The following is a 19,835-nucleotide window of genomic DNA, read 5'->3' on the forward strand; positions in this document are numbered from 1 at the left end:
AAAAAAAAAAAAGGTTGAGAATTTAGAGGGTTAATATGTTGTGGGGTTGTTAACCAATGTCATAAAACAACATGTGTAATACTGTTTCATCAAAAACTATTTGTTCTGTAAGCCTTCACCTGAAGTACAATAAAATATAAAAAAAAAGAATTAATCAACATTTTTAAACTTTAAAAAAAAAAAGAATCCAACATGACAATATTTCTTGATGAGATTTAATTGGGATCAAGCTTCCTAACAAACTCTTTGGTTTATGTTCATCTTCTAAATATATCATAACCCTATTTGCTACCTGCACATCTTTTCAAATGATGACTCCCCACTTAACCTTCAGACAAGAGGCTTAAGCACTTCTTCTAAAAAGCACAAGCCTTGCCTGTGACCAAAGCAGGACTCACTTAAATTTGGTTTACTTATCAGTTCTGAAAGCTAAATTCTGGTTCTGTTTGCATTGCTAAGAAAATAAAATTTTAGTGTGAGACCCCTCAGGGAACAGCTTGATGAGTCACATAACTCCATTAGTTTTTGAGCTAGCTCTAAATACGTGTATGTGGATTACACGAGGAGTATTCTTTTTTTTACAAAGCTCTGCATTTTACAAATATATACATGTATATACAATATACATACTTATGAATGTTATTGAAAATGTGCTATATGTGGAGATTAGACTATAGAGTATACAACCCAAAATTCATTGCCATTGAGTCAATTCCAACTTACAGCAACTCGACAGGACAGAGTAGAGCTGCCCCATAGGGTTTCCAAGGCTATCATCTTTATGGAAGCAAATTGCCAAATCTTTCTCCCACGGAGCCACTGGTGGGTTCAAACTGCTGAGCTTTCAGTTAGTAGCTGAGCATTTAATCACTGCACCACCACGGCTCCTTAAACTATCGTATAAAAAACCAAAAAACCAAACCTGCTGCCACAGAGTTGATTCCGACTCATAGCGACCCTATAGGACACAGTAGAACTGCCCCATAGGGTCTCCAAGGAGCAGCTGGCGGATTCAAACTGCCAACCTTTTGGTTAACAGCTGAGTTCTTAACCACTGCACCACCAGGGCTCTAAACTATCATATAAGTGATATTAAAAGTAGGCTATTAAAAAGAATTGCCTATTTAGTTCTCATGTTCAAGGTGAAATGACTTAATGTGCAGCATACAGCTTCCAAAAGAAGTAAAGCAAACATGCCAAGTTGGAGGTCAACTGATCTAACTGCATCTACTGCCTCAGTTCTTGTGTATCACTATAGAAATATTAAAGGGAACCACTCTATACAATTTAAGTAGAAAAGAAATTCTAGCACTTTTGTTGTTATTCAGTTTAAAAAATAAATCAATGAAGAAATAGTGAATATTTTCATGGATTCAGTAACAGCATTACAGAAAACCAACAATTCTTTTCAATACTCCTCTGGTGGTATAACAGCACCTATATAATTTATAGTCTAATCTCCACATATAGCACATTTTCAGTAATACTATATTTGTAAATATTTGTATGTATAAGTATGCACATTATATATACATGTATGTATTTGTAAAATGCAGAGCTTTATAAGAATAGAACAATCCTCATGCAATCTCACATACATACACCTGGAACAAGCTCCAAGCTCTTGGAATTACGTGACTCATCAAGCTGTTCCCTGAGGGGTCCCACAATAACCAGGGGAATACACTGAACTAGAGGGTGAGTTTTCTAAGAAAAATCAGTCTAATAGGCTTTAGGGGAAAAATCAAATTAAAAAACAAATAGAATTTTTCAGTGGTTTATTTGGATTCTTTAGTCATATAAATAAATGCATGACAACATACTGATGGGCCAGGTCCAAGGAATGATTAGCATCAATGCTGTTGGGAACATTTAAGTTGTGTCAGTATGACACGTACACATATATAACTGTGTACTTTAAAATCTGTTTATACTTCCAGTTCCCCTAAACCCAAAACCAAATCCACGGCTGTCGAGTCGATTCCAACTCAAAGTGACCCTTTCTAAATATACTCCAAAAGAATTTAGGTAGGTCACAACCTACAGAGCTAAGACTTCAAACAGAAAAAAAGCTATAAATTTAATCATATCCAGAGTTAGTCAGTTTCCTGAAAAACTCCTTTTGACAGTAGGAAGAAGCCTATGGGTGGAAAAGTGAGAAAATGGGACAGGGCTGGGAAGGCCTTAGCGTGGCAGAGGAGGAGAAAGAAGCCACGTGTTCCCTATTGCCAATCCTTCTGTCTCAGATGTCAGTTTGACCAGTCCTATAAAAGGCAAGGGAAGGGAGGAAAAAAGGAGGAAGGAAGATCAGCTGACGGGCCACTTAGTCAAAATAACAATATCAGCATTATTACTAACAATATGATCATTGTAAATAATCTATGATTTCTTTACAGCTCTTTCTTTAAGGAACCCTGGTGGCAAAATGGTTAAGTGCTCAGCCTCTAACTAAAAGGTCTGTGGTTCAAACCCACCAGCAACTGCACAGGAGAAAAGACCTGGCAATTTGCTCTCATTAAGATTACAGCCTAGGAAACCTACGGGACATTTCTATTCTGTTATATAGGGTCACTGAGTCAGAATTGACTCGACAGCACACAACAACAAAGAGATGTACAAATTACTATATTTCAAATGACTTGCAATGATTCCTTTTGTATGGTTAAGTCATTAATGTGGCATATGGGTTCATCTGTTTCATTCTGCTTTCAATTTTTAGGTATTGCCTTTTTCTCTGTATTTTTATTTAATTTTGTTTCATAACTTTGTAAAACCTTCACACGGTTCCAAAGTCAAATATACAAACAAGGTACATTTACAGGAATGGCTTCCATCACTCACCCCCCAATCTCTTATAAATAATTGTTTTCATTAAGTTTTGATTTAAAAAAAAAATAAACACATGTATGTATGCATTATATCCCTTCTTAAAGCATACCATAAGCACTGTTTTGCATCTTGCTCTTTTCACTTAATAACATATTATACTAATCCATATATAGTGATCCATAGCATTATATGTAGGTATTCCTCTTTTTTTTTTTTACAGCTACGTAAGAGTCCTTTGTGTGGATGCACCCTAGGTTTTTCAATTAGTCCTCTATGAATAGAAATTTAGGTTGTTTCCAGTCTTTTGATATTACAAATGTGTCTGCAACAATTGTTCTTGTACATACAATATCATATATGTTTCCCAGTGTATATCTGAAATATATTCCAAGAAATGGGTTGGTTAAGTCAAAAGGTAAATGCATTATAACAGAGCTTCAAACCGGTTTCTTCCGGTTTGAACCTTTGCTGGGAATTTGCACTTTCACCCCAGATATACTGAATCAGAATCTACATTTTAACAGGATCCCCTGGTGACTCTTATGTGTAATGATTTTGAGAACCACTATTCTACTAGTGGTTCTCAGAATCGGTTCCTAACCAGCAGCATTAGCATCATTAGCATCGACTGGGAACTTGTTAGAAATGCAAATTCTCAGCAGTCGTTTGAAACGGAACTAACAAGTTCAAAGCCCCGATCTGTAATTTTCCTAGATATTGCCAAATGCCTCTTCATAGAAGTTGTACCAATCTGCATTCCCCCTAACAGCATAGGATGTAGTGCCGTTTCTCTAGAACCTCGCCAACAGAGTATGTCATCAAAGTTTCAGATTTTTGCTAATCTAAGGTATGAGAAATGGCATCACAGGGAAGTTGTATTTTGCATTTTTCTTAATATTAGCAAGGTTGAGCATCTTTGAAAATGTTTACGGGCCATTCACATTTCTTCTTTTAGTGAGTCTGACCATATCTCTTGTCCATTCTTCTTTAGGGTTGTTAAGTGATTTCTGCAGCAATTGCATACTCACCACTTCTTCTGAGAACTCTTGCTTTTTCACAAAGCTTGATAAATATCCCTCTGCAGCATCCTTTAGTATCTCTATCAGGGTTTCCAACATATTTGAGTGGATATGGATAATAATCTGAATAAAAAGAAGAAATAATCGAAGACAAGACTGAGCCAGTATTTTCGCTGCTGAGAAATGCACTCTGTTAGCTGCTTTGACACTATTTCCTAATTCACAGGCTTGCACAAAGTACAAAAAATGCCTTGAACGTATGGAAGCTGAAACTTGCTTTCCAACTTAAAAACTTGCTTAAGAACTAAATGAGAGGAAGCAAGGTAAAACAGAAAGAGAAAGAGCTGGATTTTGGAAAATGACAGACTTGGGCTGGAATCCCAGCATTGCAACTACCAGCTATGGGACTGCACCAGGTACTTATTCTCTGATTTCCAACTTCCTCGTTTGTAAAATGGGGGAAAGACCTATGGATACCATATTTTAGGTTATTATGAACATTAAATAAAATACCAACACACAGGAGGTACCCAGTAAACATTCACATTAGTTCTTCCTCCCCACCCCCTTTAGATTTGGAGGATATGACAATCAGACAATCTCGTAAGATTGGCTATGGGGCAAATGGTACCTTAAAAAAATTTTCTGGGTGGCTAGGGGTTAGGAAATTGCAGGCCACAGGTTACTGCTGGCATAAAGTGGAAGCTGGTTGAAGTCTTAAAGAGGCACTCCTATCTGTACTATGTGTATTCAGAAACTTTCAAAACTGGATACTGTACTGTGCTTTTGAAAATGATATCACTAAATACTTTCCAGCAGACGGGCAAAATTAACACAAGAAAAAACAGCATATTTCCATCCTGATTACCAACATTCACTATTAAAATTTGAAAAACACAAAAAGGTTTAAAGAAAATAACTACAAAAATGACAATAACTCAGAATTCATCAACTAATGTTAACCACTGTTTATAATTTGAAAAATTATCTTCCAAATATATTATTTTTCCCAAAATTTGACGCTTTTGATCAATTAGTGTACAATGAACAATTTCTCATATTACCAAGACATTTTAGAAAAAAAAAACCCTCATTTTTAATGAATGTGTAAGTTCACATGAAAATACACCATACTTTATTATATCAATCAATGTTACATTTCTTTAAACAACTGGTTAACTTCTTATACTTGATTTCCAGAAGTGAAATTATTCAGTTGGATGGTATAAACAACCCCAACTCGGTTGGGTAGTGGTCTGTCCACTCGAGGGCAAGGACAAGTCAGCCATGTTGACTGCTACATCCCAGTGCCTGGCACCTAGTACGCACTCAATAAATAATGAACGAGAAGGGGAGTATGAGCCCCCCAGCAATGTATAAGGATAAAGCTCTCGGAGCCCCATGCTAGAAACTATTAGTGATGTGTTCCCAGAAGATTTCAACTTTTCTTAGTAAGTTTTCCCAACTTCTCTCCCTGTCTCCAGTGACTACCTCTGACTCAGAAGGGATTTCAAGAGTAAGTTTCAGTACCTGGAAGTACACTGAAGAAAGGCAATATAGGTGAAGCACTCACTAGTGAAGGGCAAAAGAAGAGAAAGTTTAAAGCTAAGGGCTTGCCTCAGGTCTCAGGGTGAGGTTAAGAAATGCCAAAGCAGGGCACAGCTTGTTGCTTTTATGTTGCAAATTTCAAGCAAAAAGCTAGGAAAATTGAATCATCAAAGAGCAGGGGAAAATGTGGTAAGAAAAACTATTTAAAGAACACATACTTCCTGCCCCCCTGATCTTCTGATGCCTCAGGAAATGAGGACAGGTCATTGGGTACCTTTGATCAAAAGAAGGAATAGAAGCCCTGAACAAGCAGAAATTTGCATTTCTTGTTTCTTATATTGTCGTTATGAGTTTGCTATATTTGAAGTAGAATATCATAGTGTGGTAGGGTGGCTGCGTGGTGCCAACAGTTAAGCACTTGACTACTAGCCAAAATGTTGGCGGTTCGAATCCATCCAGAAGCGCCTAGGAAGGTCTGGCAATCTGCTTCCAAAAAGTCACAGCCTTGAAAATCCTATGGAGTAGTTCTACTCCGCACACATGGGTCGCCATGAGTCAGAATTGGCTTGATGGCAACTAACAACATCATAGTGTGGTAGATACTGATAGCTGCCTAACCAATATCCATTCTCCTATTGTCTTCTGATATCAGAACTCCCTAATGTTAACTGATGCTGTCATGTGATGTGCAGAACTCAATGACTGTATTCTCCAGGTTTCTGTGCAATTAGGTGGAGAGGTGTGATTATGGGACTAAGTTCTGGCTAACAACATGTAAGGACAAGTTGTTGGTTGAGGCATTTGGGAAAGTATCTTTAAAAGGGACCAACTTTTTTGTCCTCCCTCATTCTTTCTACTTGCTGGAACAGAGATGTGATAGATGGAAGTCATGTGCTTAGGATGGCAGAGTAGAAATACAGAAGGAGGCTGTGTCCCTGAAGACATCATGGAAAGCCACACCAGACCTGGACTGGCCTGTGATATAAGGGCAATGCAGACACCACTTCTGGTTGTCTACACAGAAGAAAAGTAAAGTCTCTAATTTGTATAGGCTCTTTCTTTCTTTTTTCTTCTTCTTCTGAGTCTATTGTTGCTCCCAACCAAATGCCATTCTTAACTTACACATATGGGTGAGAGACTGCCATAAAGGAATTTATAAGAAATGAGTCTTTGTCTCCTTTCCTAACTGCGCAGCATAGCAGATTTCTCAGCATGAAATAGAACTTTATGGTGACCTTAGTGAGTAGGAGAAAGGGGCATTAAAATATTCACCTGTGTTAACAAATAAATAATAAAAGTAGCAAAATAACCACTTGTCAATCCCCCTGAAAGAGCAAGGTAAATTAACTCCAAAATGGGTCTCCATTTGGAGATGTGCCAGATTTCTATAGAAATGATTAGAATTCATATAGAATCAGTGGAAATCTACCCATGCTGGTCTCTGTCTCTGCTACTCCCAGACATATTTAAAAGTAGAATTTAATCCTTTGATACTGAGCAGCCTTGCTAAAGAGGAGCTGTAGTTCTTTCTTTCAAGACTGATAGGTTTAAATTTAGACTGAAAGGGCAGTGTAGACATGGGTGTGTCACGATGAGATCGTCTGCTAAATCAAGGCAGTATGAAGTAAGTTATTAGCTGAGAAAATGAGAAACCAGGCCCTCTGGGTCACACTGGCAGCAGAACAATTTAGATAAAAAGAAAACTAAGCAGAGGTGGCAAATTAAGTAAGTTCAAATTCCAACTGGCAGCAGCTAAAGATTTTAGTATGAGACATTCATTTTTAAAGTAGATCAGAAAAAAGGAAAAGGAAAAACAAATTAATTTCTGCAAATACTGAGTGAACAGACTGTCTACTTGCCTCTTTCTCAGGTTTCCATTTCTTAATAATTATCAAATTGCCTTTAAGGATCCCAAGGGAATGACTCAGCCTTGGTGAAGTTAGGTTCCATTAAATCATTAATAAAAAAAAAAAAATTGCTTTAATAACAGAGATTTAGAATCTGAAAGATTATTAAACTTGAGAATGGCAACCATCTCTTTTTCATCATCCTGGAGGAAGATGAAACAGGGTTATATTGAAATATGACAAATTTAGAATGGACAACTGGGAGAATTTTCTGAGAGTGAGAATTTTTAAACAATAGAACTATCTTTAAGTTTCCTGACAGTGGATACTTTGTAACCCAATTCAGGGAGAAGCAATTCATATTCAAGATCAATGCAAGGTCCTACGTGGTCCTTGCCCAAAACATGCCCATTCTCATATGTTTATTACCTGACTCTCCTTTCCAGCTCTCAGAGGAAAGGAGCTGTCCCTCCTGCCCAGCCACTCTTCCCTCCATCCTGGGAATTCTCCTACTGTGAAAGCAGTTTCACTCACATCGACTCACGTTTTACTTCTACACAGTGCTTCCTCATGAGACAAAAATCACTACTAGATGCTCATAACGACTGTGAAAGATGGCAAGGATTTAAACACATGAGGAATTTAAGTCTAAGGAAGTAGAATACATGCATTAAGTGCAGATTATGTTTTTTGACATCCAGTCCCCCATTCTTTTCATTATTCAGGTAGAGCAGCTAGTCCCAGCCCTGGGTAGAAGGGGCACAGCTCTGCTCATCTCACTTCTGCACATCCGAAGTGGTGGGAAAACCCTAGGCTTAAAAGCCAAACACATTGGGAGAACGTGGCTAATTTATTTAGCCTTTGAACCTTAGCTTTCCAGAGCTGTAATATGGAGAATTATTGTTCTGACAGGGTTGTATAACACGAACTGACAAATGTAAAGTACCTAGCATTGTTCCTTAGTTAAATGTCTAATTAAAATCCTGCCTATCCAATTCTCTTCAATTTTTTACCACCAGTCCTTATTGATCCTCCTCAAGACCTCACTTCAAGTCTAGGAAAAGCTACTAATGATCTACATAAAACATCTCTCATCACATTCTCTCATATTTCTTTCCTACATGATGTAATGAACCACTCGGATAACTTTAGCTTTAGTGGAAGAAACTCTTGTTAATCCTAATAATTCTACTTCTGCCCAATCATGAAAGTGGTGCAGGCCACTCTCTTTCTCGGAAGCACTTACATACCCAGAGCAGTCCATATTTAATAGGAAGCAGAGAAGACAAAAGCCATATGGTGTCTGATATAAGACCAGGCTTACTATTCTGTTCAGCTTACCAGTATCACTGGCTCAAGTGACCTGAACTTCTGTACTCTGAGCCTTTGCCAGCCTGGGCCACCAGGACCTGAGTTAGCCTGGGAGTCTTTATGTGGACCCACCTGCTCTGATCTGCAGTTTCTGCTTAATCCCATAGGACTGCCTGGTTCCAGGTCCCCCAGACTTAGAACAGTAGCTTTCTGTAGCAGGCTATGACAGGTAGGGCTATCAGCCCTCTCGGATTTCTATACACTGATGCTGCTTCTTCCGTCTTTTTCTGATGCTTCCTCTGCCTCCCCATTAATGCCTTCTACATTCATTCCTGGGTCCTCTTGCTTCCCTTTCTTTGTGGCACCCATTAGCTCATATCAGATCCATCCCAGGCTTTATACAGATGAGGTTTTAACTGACAGCTCTGACACTCACTCCCTGTCCAGGCTCATGCCCTTTGCAAATTGCAAAATCCTTTTTAGATATTTTTCTAGTGTGAGTGTATAATTGGTGGAACCGATTCCCACTCATAGCAACCCTAGAGGACAGAGTAGAACTGCCTCATAGGGTTTCCAAGGAGTGGCTGGTGGATCTGAACTACCGACCTTTTATTTAGCAGCAGAATGCGTAGCCACTGCACCACCAGGGCTCCTACTATAAAGTTTAGTATTTTTCCTCCTCCCAAACTATTTCTTCTTTTTTAGGTGCTCTGTTATCACGGTTTCCACCTTCTTAGTTCCCCAGGCTCTTCTCATGTGAAAGCATTTTGAAAAGTAAATGTTAGGTCAAATATTAGGTATTCTGATCTCAGATTTCTTGCCTGACTTTGTTCTCCAAAGTTTACCTTTATTAAAGGCTTATCTAGTCCTTATCTTAGAAGTCTCTAGCTCTACACCCTTCTCTCATTGTCCTCTGGGCACTGATCTGGGGGTGACATTTGAGGATAACCACTATGGGCAGGACTGAAAATTGTCTTTAACTGTTACTATTCCATTTCAGAAACCTGGAGTTTTGCCTGAAGTGTTATTCACTGGATTCTAGATTTGTTACAAATGAATGTTCATTTGTATTTAACAGACCTCACTTCAAACAAATACCACAAGTGCCAGCAAACATTCATTGAACACTGACTACATACCAGGCACTGTGCTCACTGCTTTATATGTATTATTTCTTTCAATTCTTACAATAAAAGAATAAGTACTATTTCTATTGCTGTTTCAGATAAAAGGAAACTGGGGTCCATAGAAGTTAAGCAACTTGCCTAAGGACACAGAGCTAGTCAGAGATGGTTAAAATTAACAGCTTACATTAAACAGAGCATTAAACAGAACCTTCACCAAAACCAATCTCCCAAAAATGCCCTTCCATCTCCATCCCACCTCTCACAGCCCTGTCCTCCTTCAGAACACTGCTCAACGATGGTTTCCTCCCTAAGCTCTCCTCCATTTACTCCTGCTGATCAGCTCATCTTTCCCTTCATTCCCAATCTTAGAATGCTGCATCAGCTATGACCCATTATCCTGGTTCACATCACACTAGTATATACACATTTCTGTTCTTTTGGAAGTGTTTTCTTCATCTGGACCCCTTGTCTGTTTAAGGAGACTCCAAGTTCTTGAAAGTTAGGGACTTTTCTTCTGCAACTCTCCACAACACAAATGTACTCGGCGTACAAGCAGAGCCTAAACTGGGGTGGGCTGAGTGGGGGCTGTGGTGTCTGTAATGAAAATACAGGCTTTTTTCATTGCTCCAGGAAGGTACAGGTGACTTGCTGCTCAAAAACTGAGAGTGGTAACAGGATATGCTTTGAACTTTATATTATTAGAGTGAATCCTGTCACTCTGTGAAGAATTTTTTGTTTTGTTTTTCTTTCAGTTTTAGGGATTAAGGTTTTGTATGTCTTAGCTGTATGAGTGCAGCCTCCTTGCTGACCCAGACAATAAATGGGGCAGATAGGCCATGGCAGACTGGGAACATATTAAGAATAAAAATAGCTAATACTTCCTGCCATCAAGTCGATTCTGACTCATAGTGACCCTATAGGATAGAGTAGAACTGCCCCACAGGGTTTCCAAGGAGCGGCCGGTGGATTCCAACTGCTGACCTTTTGGTTAGCAGCCAAGCTCTTAAACCACTGTGCCACCAGGGCTCCTTACCATGTGTCAGGCTCTACTTCATGCACCTGAGGTGTATTAACTCATTGATCACAATGACCTGTAAGTTAGGTACCACCAATGGCATACAATTAGCATGCAGCCTTTTTTTCTCAAGGCCCAGTGAAGAGACTGGAGAATCTACCTCCATTCTCTCCCTTGTCTCTATATCTACAGCATTCTGTAGCTCTATTTAAACAGTCATTTAGCCATGTCTGATATTTGAATCTATCTATCTTTCCCACCAATTTATAAATCCTGGAAGCTTGGGCTGCAGTGACTCCCCTCAAGGGCCTACAATGTAACTTTTACATAGAGGAGCTCAATAAACAATTGTTCATTCAAACTGAAGACTTTGAGAGATCAAAAGTCACTGTACCCAGACAAAAACCCTAGATATCATTTTATTAGATTTCAAATCTTAGTTTAAACCATAAGAAAAATCACTTACATTTAAATTCATGCAGGTTATGCTTTCTGGCCTCATGATTTGAGAAAAAAAGGACATAGCTTTTGCCACTTGGTTCTGGAAGGGAAAAAAAATTCATAGCTTAAATTCATATGAATGTTACTCTGCTATTATAAGGATCCCTGAAAGAAGTCAAGAAATTCCTGCTCATAGGGCCCCATACGGTTGACGTTCACAAAGAAAACGAAGTTTTTTTGGTATTCCAAGATGAACATTCCATAAAATATTTCACCCAGGAGCACATAATTGAATGTTTTAACAATCTGCCTGAGTCCAGTTTTTAAGATAAGGGCATAAAGTTGGCATTTCTCTTTCTCCCACTGGAATCAGCTCAAAGAAACAAACAAACCAAGAATGAGAGGCATGTTTGACATAACTAGAAACCTCAAACCAGAGAAGACGGGGAAGCACTGCCAAAACACTGGTAATGGAGCATGTAAAGTAAATCACATTTTCTCAGGCCTTGGAAAAGGACAGCCCTGAGCAGGGGCTCTTCAAGAGATGGCTGTTCCAGTGTTGCACCTCCAACTCTGTCCTCCATTGTTATGTGACCTCAGGGAAGTCCTCTCGTCTCTCTGGATCTCAGTTGCCTCCATCAGCCCAGTGACAGGGACAGGCTAAATGATCATTAATGCCTCTTCCAAATAAGACTATCTGAGTCTAGCTAAGGGAAACATGATGGCCTCCACTTATAAAACGGGTGAGCCAGTAGTTCTGATTCATCTGTTCTGAATTCAGCTTTGGAGAGCATTCAAATTAAATTGCTCTCAGTGAACATTAAATATTAAACTGACCATTTTCAATTTTCATTTTAGTTACTTGAGAAATTTCTCTCAGAGTGCTGCTTAGAATCTTACCCAGACCCTTGTAAATAGAAATACATGTTAGGTCCTCAACCAGAAATGGAGGCATAAGTGTGGATGTAGGTTGCCATGGCACCAAAGGCATTGGTCTCTTCATGGGAACTTCTTCTTTCAAGATACAGTCAGAAGGAAAAATAATAAAAGCAACAACGAATGAAAGTAGTAAAGTCCTACCCAGTCATGTGCACCTGAATCCTCACCTGTTTCAGAGCTAATGCCACAGCGAAACATGAAGCTCTCCTGGAGAGAACATCTCCCTTGATTAGGGCCTCTTCTCCTAGTGTAGTACAGATTTTAAAAGACTCAGGGCTATTCTGTGAGGAGACAGGATTGCTTAATGTCATGAATCTTTAAGTTTAATAGATAAACAGTGTTCAGTATTTCAGATTTCTTTTAGCAAGAAATTCCCCAAGCGTATCTTAAGCCACTTAAGATTAAGCCCTACATAGAGACTATTTGCAAATAGACAGGTTATTTACATATTAGCAGCTAAAAGTCTAAATTAACCTTATTTCTAAAGCTCTGTCAATTTCCTGAGTTCAGGTAGTTGTTACCCGCAAATATAAAGGTCTCTTCGCATAAGCAGGCTAGTTTCTATACACAACTCCCATAATACAAAGTGTAAAGAGTCAGCCTGCTCATACGTTCAAGAGTGTAGTAAAGCTCAGCAACACTAGCAAACGTTTCCTGGGGGGATTTCCAATTGAAAAATATCCATGCAAGTCAAATATTTTAAAATACAAATGCTAATCTGAACATAAACTATGAACAAATTCCATGAAAACAGAACCTCAAAAAAAAAAAATCCAACAGCGTGAGTGAAACGCAAACCAGCAAGACAGCAATGGGAAACCGAATCCTCTTCCTTTAGACATGTTGAAGGTAGAGAAGGCTTATGAGAGCATCAGCTTTGCATCTTGGTTTTTATCTGTCACGACGTGACTCACAATTCAAATCTTCAAAATTAAGTCTGAATTTGATGAGAGAGGACAGTTCCCAGAATTGGCTTGGAATCTGTGATGGCTCACCAACTCGCTTTATCAACTCCAGTCTCCACTGAGCAAAACAAGTTAGTCTTGGGCACTGCACAGGGGAGAAAAGTCCTCTAGCCCTTCCTACGTAACAGAATTATTCTTTCCACTTCAGTATACACTCAGGGAGGTGTCCCTAAGTAGATACACATCATTTCAGCCTTTGGGTTCCAGGCCAGAAAACTGGGCATCACAATGCTGAATAACTGATGCTCAAGAGCTGTTTTGTTTACCTTTATTTCACAGAATCATGGAATGGTATAATTGGAAAGGATCATCTAATCCAGAGGACAGCAAACTGTGGTTCTCAGGCCACATTCAGCCCATGGCTGTGAATGGTTTTTACATTTTTAAAGGCTTATAAAAACGAAAACAAAGAAGACTATGTGACAGAGACCATATATGGCAGAGGCTGTATGTGGCATCCAAAGCTTAACATATTTACTATCTGGCCCTTTATAGAAAAAGTTTGCTGACCTGAACCCAACCCCATCACTCTACAAATGAGTAACTTAAGTGGCCAGTTGAAAACTATATAAGCCAGTTAATAGTACAGTTGAGACTAGATCCCAAGTTTCCCACTTCCTAGCTGAGTTTTCTTTCGACTGCAACCCAATAAGTCATGGTCTCTGTCCTCAAATAGAAAATAGCTCATTTTAATGTAACAAACATGTATTAAAGATCTACTGTGTACCGGGTACTGTGTTAGGTGCTTAGATACAAAGATGCCTCAAGGAGCTTACACTCTAGTGGGGAGGATGAAACGTGCATCTACTTAGTACAACATAAGGCAGTGTTGGAAGTGCCATGCATGTGACACCAATACAGCACAATCAAGGGATATCTGGGGCAGAGAGAGATCACTTCCAGCTTAGGTGATCACAGAAAACTTCACAGATGAGTACAAGGTGGCTCTCAAGTTTGCCGCTGAAGGACGGTAAGATTTCCACGGGGAGAGGACAACAGCGGAGACTGGTCTAGCAGAGTCCAGCATGAGCTCAGTACCAAGACGGACTCTAAAGCAGAGCTCGAACACAACAGGCTGTCTCTTGTTCTCCTTATCTATATTTCCAGATAAGGGTAGAAAAATACGCAATTGCTTTTCCCATGATAAAACTGTCTGACATGGCTAACTTAAGTTTTCCAAAAATGAATACATTTAAAAATAGAATGTTTGCACCAGATGGAAAACAGACCTCAGAGTAACTGAATTTTATTTGTAGAGGGGAAAAAGAAAAAAAATCCTCTCTCTAACACTATCCATAAACGCTCCGAAACCTAAGGGGAAATAGTCTTACCAGTTTGTAGCAAATTGCAAAAGCAAGGACATAGGTATCTTTGCTGAATGTCACATCTTGGTTTTTCATTTCTATCAATGCTTCCAATGCACCTGCCAAAAGTCAAGAGCAGGCCAGCAGTGTGAAATGAGTCATAGTGAGTTCAGAGTCCTCTATTGTTGGCCCCAGAGCTCTAATCTATTCAGCACCATCAACTCAAAAGCATATTACAGCACAATAAAAGCTATTTGTCAAAGTCATTTAGCAATTAACTAAATTTCAAAATAAATATTCAGATCATGCAGAAAGAACTAACATTTTAAAACCCGCTACAATTTCAGCATAAATAAAATCTGGCATGTTTAGTTTAAGACATGCGATGCAATGCAGTATTGTTTTCAAACATAAAGAATGAGGTCTCCATAACTCAGCCACTCATCAGGAATGTAAGGATCATTTCTGCATAGCTCTTTTTTTTTTTTTCCTAATTATTAGGCCAGCAAAGACAGCAGAATTTCTAGGATATATACATTGTAGTACTTACTTTTATATTTGCCTTTGATAAATAACATATCCATCAAAATATTGAATGATGTGGAGTCTGAAAAGAAACCTCGTAAATGCTAGTGAAGAAAAACAATACAGCTTGGTTAAAAGGCTTAACTATTAAGGAGGTACTTATAGTTCATCTCATCCATCCAAGATTTATTTTTCTGTACACTTTATTCATTTGGCCTCCTGAATTCCCTAATAAATCTCTGATATACCATGGATTTATTTTTCTAAAAAAAGACGAAATGCTGCCTACTCTCTTGGCTGTCATGCCTTTGGGAATGGGCACGCTGAACATGAAACAAGAGGCATGGCAAGAGATCTCTGGGTTTCAGACATATAGCAAAGAACATCTTCATGAAATGTGGCTCTGCTATGCTTAGCGGAAGAGACAAGCCAATTCACCCTGGCAGAGCTGGTCCTGGAACTTGGGTACCAGGAGCTTAACATAAAATGGAAGCTAAAAATATACTCGAGGACTAAGACAGGAGGGTCTCATGCAACTAGATCCTCTTTTGGTAAAACAGATAATATAGTTGTTTATTCACTTTTTGAAATAAGTCATTAAATAGTGGTTCTCAGCCTTTTTTCCCAACATGTTTTATGTCATGCTAGCATGCATGACATGTGATATGCAAATGTGTCATAAATGTCTCACTCACGTTTCCTCTTTTTTGAGAGTCCATGATTCAGACTCTTTCTAGGTGCTGAGAATAAAGAGATGATGAACAAAACATACATCCTGCCCTTAAATTCTAGAGGGGCTTACAGTAATCAGACAATGAACAAGTAAATAAAACAAGAGAAAGATATAAAAATATACTTTCGGGTATCAATAAGGGCTATGAAGAATAATGACACAGGATAAAGGGAGAGAGAAGATTGATGGAAGTTGGTCAGGGAAGGCTCTCTGAGAAGAAACCTGAATGAAATAAAAGAGAAAAGCTCAATGACGAGAGGGCAGGGCATTCCAGTCAGAGGTAACCACAGAAGCAAAGGCCTTGGAGTAGAGCCATGAGCTTGGTATGTCTGAGAAAAACTGAGAAGGTCCAGAGTGGAGTGAGCAAGACGGAAAGAAAAGTAGGGGATGAGACAGCATAAATGGCCCTATAGGTCATAGTTAGGGGTCTGAGTTTTATTTTAAGTGTGCTGGGAAGCCACCAGAGCAGCCCTGACCAACAGAAAGATAATGCGAGTCACAAATGTGAGCCACATATTCTAAATGTTCTAGTAGCCACATTACAGAAAAGTAAAAAGAAATAGATGAAATTACTTTTAATAATACGCTATTTAACCCGATATATCCAAAATAATATAATTTCAACATGTAATCAATATGAAAAATTATTAATGAGATATTTTACATTTTCCTTTATAACAAGTATTTGAAATCTGTATGTATTTTATACACACAGCACATGTAGTCGCATTTCAAAGGCTAAACGGGCACATATGGCTAGTGGCTACTGTATCGGACAGGGCAGCAACACATGGTGTTGAGTAGGGGATACAGTTAGAGTAGAAGCAAGATTAGGCCTTAGGTCACCTGGCTCTAATGTAGTTCATTCTGCTACTCCAAGAAACATATTTATACATTTATACATGAATTTTTCATACATAGGTCGATTTAAAAAAAAAAAGAAATTAACTTTGTTTTCTTTCAATCACAAAAATTAACACATGCTTATTATAAAATAGCCAAGCAATACAAAAATGTATAAAGTAAAAAGTGAGAATTTTCTATAATTCTACCCCTTAAAGATAACCAGTGATTTGGTGTATATCCTTCCAGATTTTTAATATATATATACTAATTATGTAAATCTGTATGCATATTCCTTCTTTTTTAGAAGAAAGCAGGATCAAATTACCTGTACTTTCTAAAACCACCTTTTTTTCTGTGTACTAATATATTATGATCTTTTTTCTAATACACAGGTATCCTTAATGAGGGGCAAGCCTATAGTAAAAATTCCACCATGTCTAGACAACTTTATATGAAAAAGAATAAAAGAGAGAAAGACAACTTAGTTAATTATGGAGGTTCCTAGTAACACTAAAATGTATGTGGTAGTCAGTCCTGGCCCCCAATCTAACAAATGTTTCTGACTTTGGACGAGTTTAGAATGTCTAGGTCCCGGTTTCCTCATCTATAAAATAAAGATATTAATAGTATCTGCCTCACTAGGGCTGTTGTAGAAAACAAATGGAATAAAACACATATAAAGTGCTGCCTAATAAGCACAATGCCAAGGATGTAGTGAACATTCAATAAATGCTGCTTATAATTATTGTTATTTTTGTTTTTAGGAAAAGAAAACCAAACTATGTGATGTATTTGAAAACTGAAAAGCACTTTATAAATGTAACGTCTTCAAGCAGAATTAAAAACACAAAAACAGAGAGAAGCACCAGTGAAGGGTAGGAAAGGCATCTTAAAAGGGCAGCCAGTCTTCAACTACCTCCCTCTAAAAGCTCTTAAAAAGAGAGGGTGTCAGTCCCAGGTTGACCCACATCCAAGGTAGATAGATATCTTGTAATCTGTACAACTGATGTACTGAAGAGATCTACACCTCTTGACAGAACCTGACTCCAAACGAACTTTAAAAATGCACGGAAGAGCTGATTCATTCAACCCAGTGGTCCTTCTCGGAAAATATAACCCAGGAATAATGTGTATGGTAGAGATGCCTTTACTAACATCACCAAAAACACCCCATCCACAGCACAACGAAATGACCCTGGCAAGCAATCAGTAAACAGTAACCTGCTCTTTGATGAGCTCCAGGGCAGATTCCTCAAGATCCAACTCATAACAGAGCCTCATGAAGAGTGGTCCAAACTTATATTTCCCAAAACTGACATTTCTGTTCTCTGCATGGTACCTGGTAATCAAAACACTTCAATGAGCCAACAGGTGGGATACAGGTAAAAGGACAGACACAGACCATGGCAGGCGCTCTGCTAGGTGTTGAAGACATAATGAATAAAGCACTCTCACATAGTCTGGAGGGTAAGGAAGTGCAGATTCGAAGAAAATCAGAGGAATTCTGGAGCAGAAGTACACCAGGCATTAAAAAAAAAAAACCACACACACAAACAAACAGGCTTTGTTAGAGGCTGACATAGCTTATGAAATAAAAGAAAGGAAAAATATACATTTTAATCATCTTCTAAACCACCAACAATCTTCCTGGGACCAAGTATGGGCATATTAGGGAAAAGCAGGGGTCTTGTATTATTAAGCGCATCTGAATGACGCCATATCTTTGTACAGGCCTCTTCTAGAGGGAGCAAATGAAGAAGTAGACTCTATCCTCCTTAAAGCTGGCTTCCTCCCCATATAGGGTGGCAGACAACCAACAGATGCATTTTATAATTTATGGCAATCTCTGTTTTTCTAAGCTAGGGGAAGGCATATGCGTGCTACAATCATCACGCTAAATAAGTTAAATTCGGTTTTGAAATTCTGAGTTTTAGGAAAAGGCTATTTCAAAGACAGTGACGTTTTATATGTGGCTTGAGATTTCTACAAGTCTGTCAGTCTGTCAAGGAGCCCTGGTGGCGCAATGGTTAAGTGCTCAGCTGCTAATGGAAAGGTCGGCGGTTTGAACCTACCAGCAGCTCCATGAGAACAAAGAACTGGTGGTCTGCTTCAGTAAAGATTTCAGCCTAGGAAACCCTATGTGGCAGTTCTACTCTGTCATATAGAGTCACTATGAGTTGGAATTGGCTCGACGGCATGCAACAACAGCCAGTTAGAACTACAGAACTGTAATATTGCTAGTGGACATTTATTTTCACAAACCAACTCTTTCTGCTTTAGACACTAAGAAGACAATCTGGTGATACTTCATGAAGAAGCACCTCCTGATTGATTAATTACTTGTAAAGCAGATTTTAGGAAGATACATTATTAGAGAATGAATCTCAAATACCATGGAAAAAGCTCTGACTTTAAAAAATGAAATAATTCTTTTTACTGTCTGTTAAAATAGCATTATTAGAATAGCATTATGTCTAAACATACTACCAAATAAAATGATAATGTATACTTTTTTAGATACATTTCATAATTAAATTATAGAAGTTACAAATAATATGCATTGTTTCACTATAACACTTACAAATAAATCATTAAAAGACAATATAGTATAGTGCTAAAGGTTTAGACTCTGGCTCCAAAGTGACTGGGTTCTAATCCCAGCCCTTCTACTTACTGTGTAACCTTCAGCAAATTAATTAACCACTGTGTCTCAGTTTCTTCACCTGCAAAATGGAGATAAGAAGAGTACCCAACTCAAAGAGTTTTTTGTGAGGATTAAATGAGATAATGTGCCTGGCATAGTATCTTCAACATATGCTAGCTCATAAAATTTAGGACATGCTGGGGAATACATCTTTAAAATCAATATTATTTTTCCCTCATGAGCTACTTGTGCTAGATTAAAAACAAAATAAAGTAAAAACAAAACAGGTTTACCAATTTAAATAATACTCGCACTAATAAAAGTGCTAGAAAGTCACTGAGATAATGTATAACCTTCTTCTTGACAACAAACATTCAAGTAGGAGGATTTAAAATCCCCCTATAAACTAAACAACTACATTTGGTCAAGACTATGAGGGGATTAAGTTGCTCCCAATTTTTGCCTCATTCTGGTTCATTATGTGCTCTTCTTTCCCAACCGTGGGCTGCCTGTCTCAGGAAGAGAGAGAACCGGTTGGTTAGGTCATAGATCCACCATCTTCCCACTTGTCCAGCTGCCCACAAGTAGAGGAAAAGGACAACTGGGTAGAGAGTTGTAAGCATCAATAAACGAATTATGAGTCATACTTTGAATGTTTATGATAAAAATAAGAGTGGAAACAGTGTTCAGAACTTTTATACTGTTTTGCTGCACTTAGAAACATCTAATAGCTTTGGGTAGT

The 19,835-nt window shown here is 38.4% G+C and overlaps 1 protein-coding gene across 3 annotated transcripts in view; it reads right to left on the minus strand.

Annotated features, from left to right (window-relative positions):
* The window catches only part of PTCD2 (pentatricopeptide repeat domain 2), a 39,429-nt gene that overhangs the window by 10,236 nt on the left and 9,358 nt on the right, over positions 1–19,835 (minus strand). Inside the window, exons 3-9 of one of the 3 annotated variants that reach the window (XM_023729531.1) lie at positions 19,124–19,172; positions 17,671–17,788; positions 14,896–14,974; positions 14,373–14,464; positions 12,244–12,357; positions 11,163–11,237; positions 3,858–3,971 (exon numbers count right to left, since the gene is read on the minus strand). In XM_023729531.1, coding sequence (XP_023585299.1) covers positions 3,858–3,971; positions 11,163–11,237; positions 12,244–12,357; positions 14,373–14,464; positions 14,896–14,974; positions 17,671–17,788; positions 19,124–19,172 — 641 coding nt within the window. The remainder of the gene's footprint in view (positions 1–3,857; positions 3,972–11,162; positions 11,238–12,243; positions 12,358–14,372; positions 14,465–14,895; positions 14,975–17,670; positions 17,789–19,123; positions 19,173–19,835) is intronic. The other 2 variants (XM_023729530.1, XM_023729532.1) reach the window with 2 other exon arrangements.

This window comes from Trichechus manatus, unplaced genomic scaffold (genome assembly GCF_000243295.1).
Source record: "Trichechus manatus latirostris isolate Lorelei unplaced genomic scaffold, TriManLat1.0 scaffold00029, whole genome shotgun sequence".
Taxonomy (NCBI): Eukaryota; Metazoa; Chordata; class Mammalia; order Sirenia; family Trichechidae; genus Trichechus; species Trichechus manatus.